This window comes from Triticum aestivum, chromosome 4B (assembly GCF_018294505.1).
Source record: "Triticum aestivum cultivar Chinese Spring chromosome 4B, IWGSC CS RefSeq v2.1, whole genome shotgun sequence".
NCBI lineage: Eukaryota > Viridiplantae > Streptophyta > Magnoliopsida > Poales > Poaceae > Triticum > Triticum aestivum.
Window position 1 is genome coordinate 660,596,158 of NC_057804.1, and position 20,016 is coordinate 660,616,173.

The 20,016-nt window shown below is 44.8% G+C and overlaps 2 protein-coding genes across 2 annotated transcripts in view; one reads left to right on the plus strand and one right to left on the minus strand.

Moving 5' to 3' along the window:
• LOC123090395 (uncharacterized) overlaps positions 1 to 702 on the minus strand; it is a 947-nt gene extending 245 nt beyond the window's left edge. The window contains exons 1-2 of the mRNA XM_044511715.1: positions 282 to 702; positions 20 to 162 (exon numbers count right to left, since the gene is read on the minus strand). Coding sequence (XP_044367650.1) covers positions 20 to 162; positions 282 to 702 — 564 coding nt within the window. The remainder of the gene's footprint in view (positions 1 to 19; positions 163 to 281) is intronic.
• An 8,749-nt stretch (positions 703 to 9,451) lies between these two features.
• On the plus strand, positions 9,452 to 10,929 carry LOC123089728 (protein RICE FLOWERING LOCUS T 1). The gene is made up of 4 exons (XM_044511320.1): positions 9,452 to 9,713; positions 9,906 to 9,967; positions 10,106 to 10,146; positions 10,527 to 10,929. The coding sequence occupies exons 1-4, from the start codon at positions 9,519 to 9,521 to the stop codon at positions 10,769 to 10,771; spliced, it is 543 nt and encodes a 180-aa protein (XP_044367255.1). The 5' UTR covers positions 9,452 to 9,518; the 3' UTR covers positions 10,772 to 10,929.
• Positions 10,930 to 20,016: the final 9,087 nt, after the last annotated feature.

A 20,016-nucleotide genomic window follows, 5' to 3' on the forward strand; every position in this document is an offset into this window, starting at 1 on the left:
GATCATCTCGACGACCAACTTGATCCTCATTATCCTCCAATTCTTGTGTTTCGGACACTGAATCACGTGACAGCAGAGAATGCTCACTATTGTCACAATCCCCATTGGTGTACTCAGCGCGGCTCTGAACCACATTCAACCTTTTTGATTTATGCACCGTTCCTGACAATCAATTCATGCACCATTTAATCTGTTAATTGCAAGGATAGATAGTAATTTATTTGACCAAGTAGGCTAAGCATGACATGTTCCTACAAAACTGAAATCGTTATTGAGCTTACGGTTGCTATTACTTTGTGACGTCGCCGCCCTAGTTTTTGCTGCTCCTTTATCGAAGACAACCTCCTCCTCCTCTAAGCTGGTAATCGGTCCATCATCCTCACGTTGAGGGTCTGATGGAGCAACATCAATGTTTGCCTCCTCGTTGAACACATACAACTGGACCTTCTTCTCATTGGTATGTTCTGATATCATTCTGCTCACATGAATGTCATTATCAATGCGAACCAGATAGCCTCTACCACGCGGGTATTTCTTCCTGTAATACAAGAAATCATATGCCGGTGAGAAGCCAACTTCTTCGATCAATTTGACTAACTCATAATAGGAGATATCTGTTCTGTCCATTAATCCCTCAAGAACTTTATGCTGATGATTCTCATCTTCATAGGACAGGCTAATTTTCCATTTTTCCACATCCATCTACAATGACATGAATGTAAGAAGTATCAGCACCAAACCAACTTTATAGTGGCATTAAAGTGAATAAAAGGTTGACATATATCAGCACCAAACCAACTTTACAGTGGCATGAAAGTGAATAGAAGGTTGACATATTGTTGTTAAAATCTAGGATTTATTCATACAGAAATGGAGGGAAATTACATGATAATGGAAGTGTTTTACATGATGGAGGATACAGACGGCCGGTCAAGCCACTCGCCAAGGTTATTATTGCTCTGACCAAGCTTAGTTCTAGTAGACAGTGCACATACTAACTTCCTAAATCAAGGGTATAAACTGAATACTGACTGTGTAACATGTACTATGAATTTTAGGTTACATAAATTTTAAAAACCAGTACTAATCAGAGTTCAGAGTACAAGATCGTTGGCCCCAATTTTGTGTAAGTACTGCATATATCAGTACTAATCAGAGTTCAGAGTATAAGATCTTTGGTCCCAATTTTTGTCTAAGTACTGCATATATCAGTACTAATCTGAGTACTATTAATTTCAAAGTACTATCAGTACTGTACAAGATATACTATGAATTTCAGAGTACAAGATCAGGGGGCCCCAGTTTTGTATAACTACTGCATATATCAGTACTAATCAGGGGATTATAGCCTACAAAATCAGGGGGTTAAAGACTGAAACCTTAAACTGCAAAGAAGGGGGAAAAAGCAGCCAACATCTCACGTATAGATGCTAAGGTCGATGGTAGCACACAAAACTGCAGAGGAATAAAAATTTCAGAGAACATGGTACTACTTCTGCAGTGCATGAAAACCAGACTATAAATCGCATCTCAGTTTAACATAGTGACTAATGATTACAACCCACCCTCCATTCTTATCCTAAATTAACCACTGGTTGATTTACTTCCTGGTACGCACAAACCTAACACCAGATTCAGAAAGGAAAACAAAGGGAGGAGGAAAACAGTCAAGCGTAGAAGGGAGAAATCAAGAAAATGGGAGTTTAGATTGATACCAGCCGCGAGAATGGTGTAGTCCTTCTGGATTTAGTTCCGGAGTTGAGGATCGACGATGTCGTTGCCGCAATGATGCAAACCACACTGAGGTAGATCTGGGCAGCGATGGTTTCAATCTGGGCAGCGATGTCGTTTTGGATTTCTGCCCCCAGATCACAAATTCCGTTTTGATGCTAGATCGTTTGATGGATCTGAAGAACATAGAGCGGCACCTAGTGCTTATGCGGAAACTAGAGTTGTAGATCAAATAAAATCAATTTCAGATTTTCAGAAATCCAAAACATGGAAGTGTGTCAATGGCCTATTCAATTTGCCTTATTGGGACTTCAATTTACTTCGTCACAATCTTGATATCATGCATATTGAGAAGAACGTATGTGAAAACATATATGGAACACTTCTAGGAATAGAAGGCAAGTCCAAAGATAATTTAAAGGCACGACAAGACCTACAGCACATGAACATTAAACGAGAGCTGCATCCACAAAAAAACCTAATGATAAGTATTATCTGCCACCTGCTTCCTATAACCTATCTAAAGAAGGGAAGCAACAATTTTGCAAAGTCCTTCATGGTGCAAGGGGTCCGAATGGGTTTTCAGGAAACATCTCAAGATGTGCAAATGTTGTTCAAGGGAGAATCTCAGGCCTTAAAAGTCATGATTGTCATATACTAATGCAACACTTTCTACCACTTGCTATTCGAGGTCTACTCCCAGATCATGTCACATCTGTGTTGTTCGACCTGTGTGGGTATTTTCGAGAAGTGAGTGCAAAAGTCCTATACATCAGCGATCTTGAGAAGTTGGAGGAGCGAATCATAATGACATTATGTCATATGGAGAGAATATTCCCACCAGGTATTTTCACTGTTATGGTGCATTTGGTTATGCATCTAGCAACGGAGGCAAAAATAGGTGGTCCAGTGTGCTACCGTTCGATGTGGTTTGTGGAAAGGTATGGTAGCTTATATAAATATGGGGATGCATTACATATCTTTGCAGGAAAATATTCTTCAATAATTTTCTTCTTCCTTCTGTTTGTGTTTATGTAGGTATATAGGTAAGCTGAAGTCAAATGTCCATAACAAAGCTCGTCCCGAAGGATCTATCGCTGAAGCATTTTTGGCAGATGAGTGCATGACATTCTGTTCAAGATATATTGTCGGTTTTGAGACCAAACATAACTTGCCTTCGCAGAACGAAGATAACGACGAGTGGGTTGGGCATCATGATATTGCACATGGATCAAGATTATTTCCACATTCTGGCAATCCACTTGGAAAGCCTAGGAATTATGTACTGAGCGGTGTGGCAAAAGTACAGGCACATAGATATGTCTTGTTCAATTGCTCTGATGTGAATTCATACCTTAGGTAATATCTCATGCTTATAAATTGTCTTAGTTACCCTTTTCCCCTACTTTACCTTTGTTTATGAATTAATTTGCAGGGCTCATGCTGATGAGATCACTAATGGACGTAATTTAAACCCTGATGTTGTCGAGAGGATTCAAAATGATAAGTTCCACGAATGGTTCCAAGCTCATGTAAGTGCCATATTTTGCATATACTATACACGTATCACTACATTTAGTTGTAATCAAATTCTAAATATTCAGATAAAGAAATTGGAGAAGGAAAATGGCATCCACAACATTGAAAAGGATATTAGATTGCTCGCCCGGGGCCCAGTTAATGCAGCCAAAAGATATTGCGCTTTCAACTCCCGAAGCTACCATTTTAGGCCTAAACACTTGGATAAAGAGACACAAAATAGTGGAGTCATGGTAACTGCAAAAACTTCTAGTTATGCTTCAGCACATGATGCCAATCCAGTTTTACGTGATGTGACGTACTACGGGAGGGTAATTGATATTGTCGAGCTAAACTACTCTGGACAGTTTTCAGTGGTGTTGTTTAAATGTGAATGGGTTAATGTGTTCTCAGAAACAGGAATGAAAAAAGACAAGTACGGTTACACACTTGTCAACTTCTCACATCTAATACACAAAGGAGAAAAGATTGAGCATGAGCCTTTTATTTTCCCTAACCAGGCGAATCAAGCGTTCTATGTGGAAGATGAATTGAATCCAGGTTGGTCTGTGGTAATGAAGTTGCCAAAGCCTAGAGATGTATATGACTTAGGCAACTTGGAATGGGAAGCACAGACAGAAAATGAGCCATTCCATGTTTCACAGCTTGGAGAGAGTCTGAAAATAAAGAACAATGAAGAACATTGGGTTAGAACAGACGTTGAGGGGACAATAGTGGATGCTAATAATGCTTCGAGCAACAAAGAATAACTGAGGTTAGTAGCAATATGTTCTTGTGTTTCCATATTCAATTTGCAAGATGCATTTTTACCTCTAATATAATTTGTTGTTCAATCTTTCTGTTCTTCAATTATGTTTTGTGCATTCTTTCTTTTATGTTGGGTTGACACTTTCATATCAAATATGAAATTTAGTGATAAAAGTAGCACAAAATGTCTCGTCTATTTTCTTGTTCGTGTTTTGAATTATTTTGGCTGCATGCTATAGGTTCAGACTGCATGCTACATGGAGGCATGGAGGGGGTGGTCGGCTGTGTGCTTTGTGTTAGTACAAAACAGCCTACTCTTTTCTGCTTGCTGGCTTTCTGCTGACTACTTGACCAACTTGCTTGGTGATATACTGCTGTGTGAGACCATGTGTTGGTCAAAACATAGTATACTCTTATATTCATGCTTGGTAATTCGGTCAGCTGCGACACCACATGCTTGTTTGGAACATCATTTTGTACTTTGGTCAACAACAGTTCAGAATTGAGATACACGCAGCTTCTTTGGAACTTTATTTTTGTATACATTGGTTAACAGTTCAGAATTGGCATACTCTTGCAGTGTTCAAAAATCTTGTTTTGCGATCACATGTTGCCATTTTTTTTAAGTCTGAATCTATCCTGAAGCAGTATATATGTTTTAGTTTCTCTACATATAATTCTCTTGCTGATGATTAGATTAGATGGTTAAAAGACTAGACTCTCATGTGCAAGATGAAAGTTCAATGTCGATTGAAGTCTTTTTCTCCGAAGGCTGAAGGCAGATTCTGTACCAAGTAGAAAGTTCAGTGTTCTACCAACGACACTCAGCTTTCTCATGGTTTTTGCTCTTTGAACCCAGCTATCAAAATGCATTCAAATTTAGGTTTTCATTATTCCAATTACACGAAATAGTATCTATTGAATATGTCTCCCTATCTGGACGAATTAGCAAGAATTCTGGATCAGGGTGGTCCAACTAATAAAAAAGTCACATATATAACATGTCAACATACAGTATACCTTTGATCGAAAACCGCTTCCCAAATACAACACGTCAACATACTTTTATACTTTATAATAAAAAAACGGATCAATAAATCTTCAAAGCATATTAAATTAATTAAGTCCAAAATTACTTAAAAGTAGCTAGCACACCTTTTAATTTTAACAAATTTTGGTAGCAGAAAACATTTTTTTTCCAATACCCAAAAGAGCTGCACATCTTTTATATTAAGATAAGAGAAAAAATATTTAAAGATTACGAACACACACAGTACAAAGCACAAAACTTTGAGTTTGCACTCTCATCCAGTCTTAGAAAATAGGGTCATACGTACCCACGTAAAGGGAAATAATCTTTTTTAGAATTTTGTACAGGGAAATATCTTTTTTAGAAGAACTTACAGGAAAAAGTCAGCTGCTATAGTTTGAGTCCTACCTTCTCTAGGCTTTGGTAGGTGGGCTACCCCAATTGTTTTATCCTAATATATCCCACCAGTAATCAAACACGCATCCTCTAAACTTCTATACGTAGCTAACATGTGAATGGCACAAGCCCATAACTATTACCTCAGAGGCCACGTGCTACGACGGGATCGACCTAATAATTGATCGCATGCATCTTGCAACAAGTCTTCTCATGACAAGAAAGAAAAATTCAATCCAATATTATTACGTGTGTAACATTTACCTACGTAGATCACCTATGTGTTACAAACTTGTAACACAACATTGCATATCATGTATGTGTTACAATCTTGTAACACTCTCTCAACCGGCTTAAATAATGTGTTACAACACTGTAACACATTCGACATATGTGGAATATGTGTTACAACATCGTAACACTTCCCACATAACGTGTTACAACTTAGGTGTGGACACAAATTTTGTCTGACCAGGATTTCAACCAGTAACACATGTTTTCTTGTGTTACCGGGATGTGTTACCAAAGCTAATTCCTGTAGTAGTGTTTTGTGGAAAACTATTAGGTCACTAATTTTTTGCAAAAATCACCGCGCACTCAGTAATCTTTCTGCAAAAAGTACTGATCGAGTGATTTAGTTCGTTTAATCACTTTCTGACAAGTGGGGTCGGATTGTCGGGAGCAGACTTGGCAAAACATTTACATACACCCCCTTAGATGTAGAAAAACAAAAGCAATCAAGCCCCTCCCCCTCCCCCCCGCTAATGGAAGCCGCGCCAGGAACCGCTGCTGCGTTGTCCCTCTGTCCCAAGGCGCCGGGGAGCCAACCATGCTCGTGTGCCGCCGCGGCCGGCGGTGCGGACGGGAACTGGGCGGCAAGTGGTGGGCGTTGCTGCTGGGCTGGTCGGGCCAGCCCGACCACATCGACTCCTAGACGGTGCCGGATGAAGAGCAGGCTGCAGGCGCAAGGAGGAGGAGCGGGGGCGGCAAGTTTGCAGAAGCGGCACCGGCATTGCGCCGCGGCTGCTGTTGTTGGATAGAGGCACCTACGTGGGCGAGGTGGCACCTCGGGGCATGACGCTGCAGCTCGCTACCGTGTGCGGGCATCTGGACGTTGCGGGATGCCGATGAGGCAGGATGCGGGGGCTCACGAAGCGGAGTAAAAGAGGACGGCCATGACCGCGGCGCCGGTCAACCCTGCCGCCGTTTGCCTAGATCCACGCCGTGGCGCGTGCTAGAGGAGGACCAGGTGGCGCGGCTCGAGGGCGTGTGGAGGCTCGTGGCCGACGATGATAGTGTACTACTGGCCCTCGTGGTAGCGGAGATGGCCCTCGTGGTAGCGGAGGTGGCCAGCGCGTGCGGGGACATCTCTGGCACCGTCGTGTGGCTCGTCAGCTGGTGTGCCCACCCGCTGCTACGCCCGAGGAAGGAGTTGTTGTCCACAGGGGGAGGGGGAGGGGCTTGATTGCTTTTATTTAAGATCTAAGGGGGTGTTTGTAAATGTTTTGCCAAATCAGCTCGTGACATTCTGGCCCCACTTGTCAGAAAGTGATTAAATGAACGAAATCACTCGATCAATGCTTTTTACAAAAAGATTACTGAACGTGCGGTGATTTTTGCCAAAAATTAGTTACCTGATAGTTTTCCGCAAATGAAGCCCCAAATGTGGTGGTTTTGTGCAATTAATTCAACTAATTTAGATCCGACTGGTCACAAACAATTGAGGTAAGTAACTTCATTTTATTTTAAAATGAGAAAACTTGTGTAATTTGTGATGGTCGCAGTATTCTTTCCTTTAGCTTTCCTATTTCCTAAACAAGCAAGGCCAAGGTTAGGGTGCAAAAGGTGAATATTCCCCTTCCAGTAAAGATAGATTGATGCAAAACGATACATGGATGGGAGATTTAGATTGTTCTCCTATCTAGCTAGTATTATGCCTTCTGGAAAAAGAGATGCCTCTGCTTTCTGGAAAAGAGAGATGCTTCTCATTTCATGTTCGAGTTGCCGAGGATATGTAAGGAGGATGGCTTCTTTGGCTGATGGGACATCTGATAATCAAACCAGATACTTTGCAGAGCATCATTGATAAAGATTTGCAGCAGTTCCTTTCTTCCTGGAAATATTCATTCTGATCACTTGGGTCATATGAACGACCAGGAATGACTTCAAATTTCAAGGGATTCAGCCAGCGTCTACATGTGTATGAAGAAATTCAAGGAAGAACTCAATGTACTTGTTCATACAATGAAGAGGAAGAATTATTTCCAGCTTCCTGCCTGGGTTTGCTGTGAAACATATGAACATAAGTATTACTTGTCGCTCAAACGAATGTATCTAGCACTGAAGTATATACCTAGATACATCTATTTCAGTGACAAGTAATTTGGATTACTTAAAAAGATAACCATTTTTATATCTCAGAACTAGGTGACATTGAGGACAGACTCGAGTAAAGCCTTCCAAGGTATATATTCATATTTTACACCCATGTGAAGAAGGAACAAATGGATTCTACTTTGCTATCGCAGAGCGGTAGATAGAATACTTATCATTGAGTGAGCAAAGTCGCAGCCAACTTTCGAATCTACAGCTGTAAAACTTTAACCTACATATATGCCATATCAATAATATCCATAGGTAGTTTGGACAATGTACTTAAGCCACATATTGGTACTAGAGCTGCAAGTGGACTTACCCACCAAAGCAGATTGTGTGGACATATGTTCATATGAACCCCTTTGCAACTTCGTCCACTCGTGGGTTTCGTAAAGTTGTTACATAACCCATAGAACTACTAAGTGTTCATTTAAGGACATATTCAAAAGTGCATGAAGAGAGTAATCATATGTGTATTATACCCAAAAAGGAAATATCGAGTTCTATAACAAAGAAATATGTTCTCATCTTTTATCTTTGTACTGTAATAAAACATAATTTTACTCACGAAGTGGTGCATTTGGACATGGATTAATATTTTTCTTATCTAATAATTAGTGGTTTACTCTTACTTAACTGACACTCTACTTTTTGAACATACAAGAAATAACTGGATGGGTTGTTGGGTTGGCCCAATCAGCCCAAACTTGCATCTTTGTGCATAGATCGGCTCTTATAGAGCAATGCCCAAAAATTACCCAAACGCGTGATAGCCTGCTGCATTGTTTAAAAGCAAGCCAACAACACAGGAGCAAACATCGTTGTAATATGTTATACACTTATACAACATGTTAAGTAATAGAAGTAATATGGTAAAGAAACAGATCAAATTAGTCTTTGCTTAAATTTGCGCATAACCTACCTCACTTTTTTGGTGGTAATAGAAGAGTGATGGCCCTGTTCCATCCAATATAGAGCATCGCTGCCACTTGGCAATCCCCCTTTGAAACAATTCGCCTTATAAAATGATGTTAATGTGGCCAGGCTCTTGTCGAGGGCAATTAAGTGGATGCAGTCATATGCTTACTATTCCCACTAGTCCATTCCTGCAATCCCTGAATTTGAAATAATAACCCTATCATATAAGGAAGATGAGTTTTCCGACAGGGTAAAATCTGTTAACACTATGCAAATGCATTAAATGCCAGCAATATCAGCAGATGTCTTAGAAATTACAAGAAAAAAATATTTAGCATCACTGGAAATACACAGTTAATGAGAACCCCAAACACGTTAGGTACACGTACCACTATGTCATTAGGTTCAGAAATATGGCACTTATTGTTTCGAAACAGATTGTGTCCAAAGGAACAGCTGGTTGAGCTAACGATTACCCACAGTTTGCAGGATTGTTCCAGTACACCCCAGCAATGCTAATAATTGGACGACTTAAGCATAAACATCGAAATATCAACAGCCTGAGAGCCTGACTACTCCATAAAGCTCAGGATTTAATAGACAAATATCAAGGACGACGTGTATATACGGGTGACGCATGGCATGACACCAGTATCAAAACTTTATAAAGGTGAATAAGACAATCCTCACCGCGCACCATAAAACTAGTTCATGCACAGACACAATTTCTTCAGGGCCATAGAGAGGTAGGTTAACAAAATAACAGAGAAGGGTCCAGTATATGTCGGCAGTGGATCCCTTGGTTGCGGCTCGTGTTATACATGATGTGTTGGATCCATTTACATCAACTGTTCCACTCACAATAGGCTACAACAATAGGCTAGTTCGGCCAGGTGCTGAGCTAAAACCATCTGCAGTTGTAAGCAAGCCGCGAGTTGATATTGGGGGCAATGACATGAGAGTTCTCTACACCCTGGTAAACTTCTAACTGGAGTAGTGGGCAGTATACACCCATTCTTCAGCTATCTAACTCTTTCACATGGTTTATTACTATTACTGTGAGGAATTTCATAGACAAAAGGTCTCGCAGGTGAATAATTTACTCTTAGCATACTCAAACATCATAGTTATATGTTAACTTGGTTGAATTTCTCTTTCACTTGGAAAGATGTTGGTGGATCCAGATGCCCCAAGCCCAAGTCACCCATCACTAAGGGAGTACTTGCACTGGTAAACTAAACGCGACATGTTCTTATTCTCATCAATATGACTCCCTACCCATTTGTTTTCTGCCCCACATTTTTTAATTTTTATATGTGTTTCCTATTTAATTTTATCTCATTATGATATATCTCCACTCCTATGTAGGATGGTGGCAGACATCCCTGGAACAACTGGTGTCGGCTTTGGTATGATGTTATGCATAACAATTTGTGCCATTTGATTTTACGGGTTTAGCTGAACTTGTGGATGTGGAAATTATCACTTGTTAAGTTCTTTGCCTCACATTTGCAAAAAGAAAAAAAAAACTTTGCCTCAAACCTGTTGCCTACCATATAATTTACAGATAGGGCTATCACTTAAATCAGGTAAAAGTTATTTCAAAGTTGGCTTATCATTAACAATTGGATATCTTAGTACTAGAACAATAATAACTAACAACACGTAAAATGACATGCATGTGTTTTAAAGATTTTGGAAATCTTTAAGACAAGTCCATTGTACAGCTAAAATACAGGGATCCTAAAATAGTGGTCGATGACTAATTGATGCCATGGTGCTCTTGCAGGCCAAGAGCTTGTGGTTTATGAAAGACCGGAGCCAAGATCCGGCATCCACCGGATGGTATTTGTGCTGTTCCAGCAACTAGGAAGGGGGACGGTTTTTGCACCGGACATGCGGCAGAACTTCAGCTCCAGGAACTTCGCACGCCAGTACCACCTCAACATTGCCGCTGCCACATATTTCAGCTGTCAAAGGGAAGGTGGATCGGGTGGAAGAAGGTTTAGGCCGGAAAGTTCTCAAGGGGAGTAGAGACTATATATTACAGAGTACAGACCATTATATGACTGTATCCTGGTGTTGCCTCACAATACAGGATGCTCTGTATCACCCAAATTATATGCAGGGTATGTATCTTGAGTACATTATATTCTACAAAAAACTATGTATCTTCATCTATGACGAGCGTGATGGAATATATGTTGTTTATTATTTAATAGTCATGCAAAGTATTCACAGTGTTTGTTAATCTGAACTCATTGCTAATTCTAAGGACCTGCTCTGCATTTCAATAAGTTGTACTGAATGAAATCAACACGATCTAACTCGTCAAAAAATATTTTCAACCCCAAACCCAAGATTTGTTTAGATCAAAGGAAGGCATTATCAACGGATCGATCGACCAACTTTGCATTATAAGTCCCGGATGTGGCAAGGTAAACCCAAGGTAGGTCAAATATTTACATTATGCCTAGCTTATTCAAAGCAAAAGGGCTACTGGAGGTGCAAACCAAAAACTTAGCAGTATAGTATATTACAGAACAGCAAAATGAAGCATCATCCGGAGGAAACTGGTCACTACTTCTCAACGAACTCACAGGATTCCAAGCTTTTGTACTTGGTGTCCGTTATATAAAATGCAAGTTGAGGAATCTCAAAGACTCACTGGTTGGTTGATCTCTGGTACCCAAAGTGCGCACATAATTGATCGCTTGTCTGCAAAATTCAGATAACTTGGAATAACCAGAGCAAATAATTGGGGAATAACCGAAGAAATTCTCTGGCAATCATAAATTTTCTCCGGGGTGCCAATCACAAATGCAAACTCCTGATCAAACACACCTCAGTACCCACCGGCCACTCGTCGTCTCGCACTTACCAAAGTAGGAAAGCGCGAGGAGGAGCAGAGGCCAGAGGGGGTGGGCTCTGTTAGATGATCAGCTGCACTCGGTCTTTTCCAGCAAGTTCAGAAAGTTCAGTTAGTTTAGTAAGTTCAGTTAGCTGAATAAAATTCAGTTTGTCAGCGTGTGTGTGTGCACGTACAGATGCAGTAGTTTTCAGTTAAGTAGTTAGCGAGATTGTAGCTCGTCCGACGCAGCGCCATGGGATGGCATGGATCATGCAGCTCATGGCGAGCATGTAGGGTTCAACCATGGCGAGCATCGTGGGATGGCACGATCTATAGGCTCAATCATGGGCGACCATTTCATCCTTATATTCAGCAGCTCATTGGAGCTAGCTTAATACCAGAAACCCCGAAAAGCTGCAGTGGCAGTTCGCAGCGCAAAACCATCTTCTCCTACCTCTTGCACTCTCTCTCTCTCTCTCTCTCGCTCGCTCGTTCTCTGTCTTGATCGCCGGCATCTACAACTATAAGTGGCATTAGAGGCTCGGTAGTGTTCGATCCATCCTGGGCGCCGGCGGTGTTTGATCCGTCGGAGAGATGGCCGGCAGCGACGACGAGAAGGCGAAGAAGCAGCTCAAGGAGGAGAAGGCCGTGGCGCTGGAGAAATCCTTGGCGCGTCTCTCCATCGAGGAGGGGTCGGGGGTGCGTGTTGTTGAGCGCGTCGTACACGGCGGCGGCGGCAGCAGCATGCCCCGATGATGCTCACGCGCACGAACTACTCCGACTAGGTTATGATCACCAAGCTGCAGCTGCAGGCGGACGAGCTGTGGCGTGTGGTGGAGACGGGGCAAGGTACAGATCGCAATGATCGGTGCGGGTGCGCCATGATCGCCCTCCTCAAGGGGGTGCCGCCAGAGCTCATGCGCATCCTGGGCGCCAAGCCCACGGCCAAGCAGGCGTGGGACACTCTGAAGACCATGCGCGTCGGGGTCGAGCGCGTGCGTGAAGCCAAGGCTAGTGCGGTACGAGGCACTCCGGTACAAGGATGGCGAGGGGATCGAGTCGTATGTCATGCAGCTCCGGACGATCATCGACGAGCTCAAGGCGCTCGGCGACCCGGTCGACGAGCACAAGGCGGTCCTCAAGGTCTTGCAGACGGTCCCGCGACCGTATCGGGAGATGGCCGTGGAGATCGAGTCACTCGTCGACACCAAGCAGCTCTCCCTCGCGGAACTCTGTGGCCAGCTCCTTGTCATAGAAGAGCGCGAGCGCGAGGAGTCCCCGGCGGCCGGCGCGCAACCGTTATTTACTGCCGACCAGTGGCGCGCGCATGACAAGCAGCTGGAACAGGGTGGCTTGTCCTTGGGCTCAGGTGCGGGGCGTGGGCGTGGAAGCGGCAAGCCAAGGAACTCTCAAGACGGGGGTGGCCGTGGCCAGGGTGGTGGTCCCAGCAATGGCGGCCCGGCGACGCCCAAACGGAAGGGCAACTGCTGGTACTGTGGCATCCCTGGGCACTGGGCGAAAGAGTGCCGCAAGAAAGAGAAGGACCAGCGCAAGCAGCAGGACCAGCAGGCAAACGTCGCCTAGGTCGAGGTCAAGCAGCCTAGTCTGCTCCTCGCCACCTGCGCGGTGGTGAGCGGGGCGGGCACCGGAGACGACGCACGCGAGTCATGCATGGAGCCACGGACATCTTCCTCAACGAGGCGCGCGTCGTATCAGTGGCCACCAACGACGACCATTGGTACTTGGACACAGGCGCCAGTAATCACATGACTGGACGCCGCGACATACTCACGCAGGTGGACGAGTCTGTGCACGGGACGGTGCGGTTCGGCGACGGCTCAGTGGTGCAGATCTGTGGGCGTGGCGTGGTAATGTTCTCATGTAGGAACGACGAGCACCGTGCGCTCTCAGATGTCTACATCCCACAGCTGCGGACGAGCATCGTTAGCCTCAGTCAGCTCAACAAGCACGGCTGTAAGTCCGTGATCGAGGACGGCGTGCTCTGTCTCTACGACAGACAGCGCTTGCTCTTGGCGCGGGTGCGGCGGATGAGCAACCGGCTATATGCCGTATCTCTGAACTTGGCCGCACCCGTGTGTCTGCTCGTGGGCGACGTCGACGACACATGACGCTGGCACGTGTGGTATGGCCACCTGCACTTCCGCACTCTGCATGATCTGGGTGCGAAGGCCATGGTGCACGGCATGCCGACAGTCCACCACCTCGAGCAGTTCTGCGAGGGATGCACGCTCGGCAAGATGCGCTGTTCCCACGCGTGTCAGCGTACCGCGCTGAGCAGGGGCTCGAGCTTGTTCACGGCGACCTCTGTGGGCCCATCACGCTGGCAACCACCTCCGGTAACAAGTACTTCCTGCTCATTGTTGATGATCACAATAGATACATGTGGCTGGAAGTGCTCAGGAGTAAGGACGAGGAGTTTAAGTTCTTCAGAAAGATCAAGGCGGCTGCGGAGACACAGAGCGGCGCTAAACTCAGGGTGTTCCGCATAGATCGTGGAGGCGAGTTCAACTCGAATGAGTTCACCGCGTAGTGCGAGGGCATCCAAAGGAACACGACAACCCCGTACTCTCCGCAATAGAACGGAGTCATCAAGCGTTGCAACCAGTTCGTGGTGGAGATGGCGCGCAGTCTGCTGAAAAGCATGGGCGTGCCAAGCGCGTTCTGGGGCGAGGCGATGCGCATGGCGGTGCACATCCTCAACCGATCACCGATGAGAAGCCTGAAGGGGATGACTCCCTATGAGGCATGGCGCAAGAAGAAGCCGGCAGTGGACTACTTCCGCACGTTCGGCTGCGTCGCGCACATAAAGCTCATCGGACCTGGCGTCAGCAAGCTCTCCGACTGCTCGGTCGCCGGCGTGTTCCTGGGCTACAAGCCGGGGACGGAAGGGTACAGGGTTTATGACCCGACAGGCAAGCGCCTCTACATCACACGTGATGTGCACTTCGAAGAGGACCGGCGCTGGGACTGGAGCAAGGACGGTGGTGACTCGGAGCACGCCCACGAGTTCACGGTTATGTACACCGACGCAGGTGTGCCCGTAACCACGACCTACTCCGTATTGCCAAGCTGGGCGGTGCCATCACGCACTCCTACATCACCTACTGCGCCAAGCTCACCAGTTACGCCAAGCTCACCGCAGACCCCCGTGTCCAGCCAGTCTGCAGTGGACACACCGAGCACGTCGAGTGCGTCACCTGCGACGGGTTCGAGTTCGTCCACACCAGCTACTCCATATGATTCAGAAGATGGGTGGGTGACTACTCCCATCGGCGAGGCGTTCGACGCCGAGGGGTGCCCGTCTGCTTCAAATCCATGGAGTACATCATCGATCATGCGCCGACGTGCGCCCTGGAGTACACTGGGCTCTGCCTCTCTGCCGCGGAGGAGCCCGCGTCGGTTTAGGATGCCTTGGACTAACCTGCGTGGCGCAGTGCGATGGGGGCGGAGATGGAGTCGATCCGCTCCAACAACACCTGGGTGCCAGCCACACTGCCCGCCGGCCACCGTGCCATTGGACTGAAATGGGTGTTCAAGGTCAAGCGCGATCTCGATGGCAGGATAGTGAAGCACAAGGCTTGTTTGGTCGCGAAAGGATACACACAGCGGCAGGGAGTGGATTTTGATGAGGATTTTGCGCCTGTCGCCCGTCTGGAGACGGTACGGCTACTGCTGGCCGTGGTGGCACACTGGAGCTAGGGCGTGCATCACATGGATGTTCACTCGGTGTTTCTGGATGGAGATCTGCAGGAAAAAGTTTACGTCCACAAGCCTGCAGGTTTCATCGACGACAACAACACGCACTGTGTGCTCAAGCTGCAGAAGGCTCTATACGGCCTTCGTCAAGCTCCGCGTGCATGGAATGCAAAGCTGGATGCCACACTCCACTCCCTTGGGTTCGAGCGTTGCCAGCTCGATCATGCTCTCTACAGGCGAGGTAACAATGACAGTTTTCTGTTGGTTGGTGTCTATGTGGACGATCTGATCATCACAGGGACAACTGCTGATGAAATTGATCACTTCAAGAAGCAGATGAAAGATTTGTTTCAGATGAGCGACCTCGGCCTTCTCAGCTATTACATGGGAATTGAGGTGAACATAGCAGCAGCAACTGCTGCTACACAGGCCGTCTGGTTAAGCAGGTTGCTTGCAAAAATGCTTGGTGAAGAAGTTCAAAAAGTGAATCTAAAGATTGACAACAAATCGGCTATTGAGCTCAGCAAGAACCTAGTCCATCATGAGAGAAGCAAACACATTGATCTCAGGTATCATTATATTCAAGAGTGTGTTGAGCTGGGCAGGGTATATGTTGAGCACATGAGGACAGGTGATCAAGTCACGGACATTCTCACCAAGTCGTTGGGCAGAACACAGTTCAGTGAGCTGCGAAACAGGCTCGGGATCACATAGGTGCAACAGATTAGGGGGTGATTTGTTAGATAATCAGTTGCACTTGGTCTGCTCCAGCAAGTTCAGAAAGTTCAGCAAGTTCAGTTAGCTGAATAAAATTCAGTCTCTGTGTGTGTGTGTGTGTCATGACTGAACTTTTAGGGGCGCAGACGGTCCAGGACTCCAACGCAACCAGTTGCGCGTCATACGCGCCGCCGTCCAACTTTTAGGGGCGTACGTGGCATATGGACGGTGATGGACCATCCATGTTCATCATCGACCTCACGTCCACCGGCACCAGCGACGGACAGGTCACTGACTCCTCCATGGCTGAGTAGATAAAGGTTGCGGCAGGGCATTGTGTCCCAAGTGGGCCGGTCTGTCTCCTATGTTCTATTCTTCCTCGTCAGAGATTGCACCTCCACTTCATGGTTCTTAACCCTGCCGCTGTACATGGAGACGGAAGATGGAGGACATGGTCGCCAATGCGGAATACAAAAGAAGTGAGTGACAGGCCGCCACCGTGGGATAGGTTTAGGGTCGTGTTTTTTTCGTCCTAAATGTTCAAAATGTATTGAAAATCTGCCGTGTTTCCAAGAATCACACTAGTAGAAAAAGGGCCTTTTGTCCCAGTTCGTAAGGGCCTTCTGTCCCGGTTTTGGAACCGGGACTAAAAGATCGTTACTAATGCCCTTGGCCTTTAGTCCCGGTTCTTACACGAACCGGGGCAGATGGGCCTCCACGTGGCCGTTGCGGCCAGCCCAGGCAGGGGGGCCTTTGGTCCCGGTTGGTGACACCAACCGGGACCGTCACCAACCGGGACCAATAGGCATCCACGCGCCAGCAGCTGGCTGGAGCTGAGTTTTTTTTGAAAGGGCTGGTTTAGGGGTTTGGGGGGTTAATTTAGGTTGTTATTAGCTAGCTAATAGAGAGAAGTGTCCTCTCTTATATATCTCCATGCTTGGTTTACCAACGCTACTGCTATGCCTAACGTTAACATGGCTTAGATTAAAGTGAAGGCAACATGTAGTGCATGTCGAAAGTAATACTAATTCTAACTTGATCAAGTTTGGATTTTACTACTTTCGACATGCACCACATGCATGTTGCCTTCACTTCAATCCAATCCATGTTCATTTCACCCGCTCGCATCATGCATCATCATATATAATAATAAGTCCTACTAATTAATCATCATCATACAACTTCTATTTGTTATTAATGACAAGTCATACGATCATCATCCTCATAGCCATCGAACCAACCCTACTTAATTGTTATTAGCACATGATCATCATTATGAGGTATAAATACCCTCTTTAAGATAAAATAGCATAAAACAATATAGACCCTGACTCTCCATTATGGAGAATGAAGATCATCCTGTCTCCAATTCTTGCGCTTCGCTTCCTTTTGCTTCCAAGAACCTCCTTACGACTGTCCATACATTTTTTTCCATTCTTTGATTGTCATGTCTCCACTTCTTTTAGAAATCTGGTATGTACAGTTGAGATTCGTAGGACGACCTGGTTGTATGTTCAAAACATCAAGGTGACTGTGCGTATACATCAAATGAGGCACACAATCATTCGGGATTATCTGTTGAAAAACATAGTAATAACTTCGTAGTTAGCAATGATGTACTAGTTTTAGAAGTATGCAAAAGATGCATGTATGTCGTAATAGTAAAAAATCTTACCAGGGTATCTCCATGGTAATTACCGTAGTTCAACACGTGCATTAGTGGCACGTATTGACCATAATGTTGAGGAGTTCGATTGTAGATATTGTAATTCTCAAGATCATTACAAAATGCGACCAGATGATTTTTCTCCTAATAAGTTAATTCAGAGCCATCGGTGTAGTGGGTTTTGTCTACCATCTTCCGCATATTCTTTGAAGAATGAAAATAAGCTGTCAATGAAAATAAGCTGTCAACTATTTTGAAATAAACAATATAAATTACTTAATAACTATGCTTGAGAAGCTCGCATAGGGGAAGAATTGGAAGCGTATCAACAAGGACCAAAATGTCCATATTGTCTTGCTCGATTTCAGGATCACCAAGATCCATGGTGACAAGCATACCCTCATCAAAACCATACATCTTGCAAAGTGCTTCCCAATTTTTGCAACCAAATGGGTTACACTCTCAGAATTGTACAGCTTTACTTCAAAATCCACACCATGATGGGTCCTTAGGTGAATTTTCTTTGTTTTCATACTTTCATGATCTTCAAAACCCATCTTCTCCAAGACATAGTGTCTTGCATAGCATGGGATAAGCTAGTCGAATTGGAAAATATGAAAAGTACATGTTAAAATAGTTGAAGTCGTGCTTAATTACAAAAAAAATTGTTGTCATTGTTGCGTACCGTTTCAACATCGAAGGTCTCCTCGAGCTTAATGCTGAAGCGCCGATCTTCGTCCAGCTCAAGGAACCTGTCGCACATACCTCGGTCGTCGTGGCACCAGTCGCACTCACCCGGGCGGTTTTCATCATCCGAGTACGACATTTTCTATGTTCATAATTCAAATATTAAACTTGTCCAATTAAATATATGTACTAAAAAACTCTCAGCTCATGTGGTGTACATATTCGACCGTCGGTGATGGTAGCTCCTCCTTTCATTCCCGAGTGCATTACACCAAATTGTCTAGCACACGGGAACGAAGGAGAAGCTACCCCCACGACAATAGTCGGGATTCTTCGTCCTCTCATATATATATGGTTGGAGACTTTCCCTCACTGATTCCTCTATGACATTTGTGACCGTCGGTGATGGTAGCTCCTCCTTTCGTTCCCGAGTGCATTACACATTGTGTCTAGCACATGGGAACGAAGGAGAAGCTACCCCCACAACAACAGTCGGGATTCTTCGTCCTCTCATATAGGTGGAGACTCGACAGACTTAAAGTCAACCCAAGGACTCATATTGACATGGAGATTTGGCTGGTCTCACCTCGAGGTCGGAGGGGGGTCGGTGACGGGGACGACGGCGCGGATGATGGAGGGGACTCCTAGATTTCTGCATAGTGCTCTCCAATTTTAGCATTCAAAGTAGGAGTACTTTTCCAATTTGAGCATTCAATAAGCAAAACCAAATCGTAAAATAAAGTACATCATCTCTTGTGTCCGTACATCGTCGAATATTATCACTAGTAATACTCCTCGAATACTATCATACATAGCATCGCTAATACAACTAGAACCGTAGCGTCCGATAGGTATCGTCGCGGGCGATGGACACCCAAAGAGAAGGAACCATCACATGATCATAGTTCCAGTTAGATCCCTGAAGAACCTGTCAGGTATTGTCGAACCTGCCCTCCAACGCAACCATGTAGCGACGGACGTGCTCGTCCTCCTCGCTGACACGGTGACGTACCACCTCCATGGTGTCCGGAAGCCTCGGCACCATCACTGGCCCACGCGAACGCCACCAAATAAGGATCGGGTCAACAACGGGCTGGCTCCTCACTAACCTACGCCCCCCGGAAGGTAGCACCTCCCAATACCAGCCCGGCGGAGCCCAGTCCCGGACATGGCCCCTCTGATCAAGCCGGCCTCCTCCGCCGAGTCGACGACAAGGATGCGGGATAGGCATCATCGACGTCGATGCGGGATTAATTGCTTGAACTAAAAAAATAAACTAGTTCTATTAATTTTCTTACTAAAAATAAACTACTTCTATAGTAAAATAAAGTAGTTTTATTAAATCAACTAGTTCAACTACTAAGCACTTACTATAAATAAAATAAAGTAGTACTTACTAAAAGTAAACTAGTTTAACTAGTTCTATTATTTTTCTAACTAATTATATTAAACACTTTCTTTTCTTATTTTCCTTTTTCCTCTCCTGCTTTTTCTTCTAAATATGAACATATACATAAATGACTTTGATAATACATAATGTTCCTATACATACACAATATGAACATATACATAAATTGACAAAGAAGATTCTATGAACAAAAAATCATTAAAATTATATGAACAAAATTACAACAGAAATAA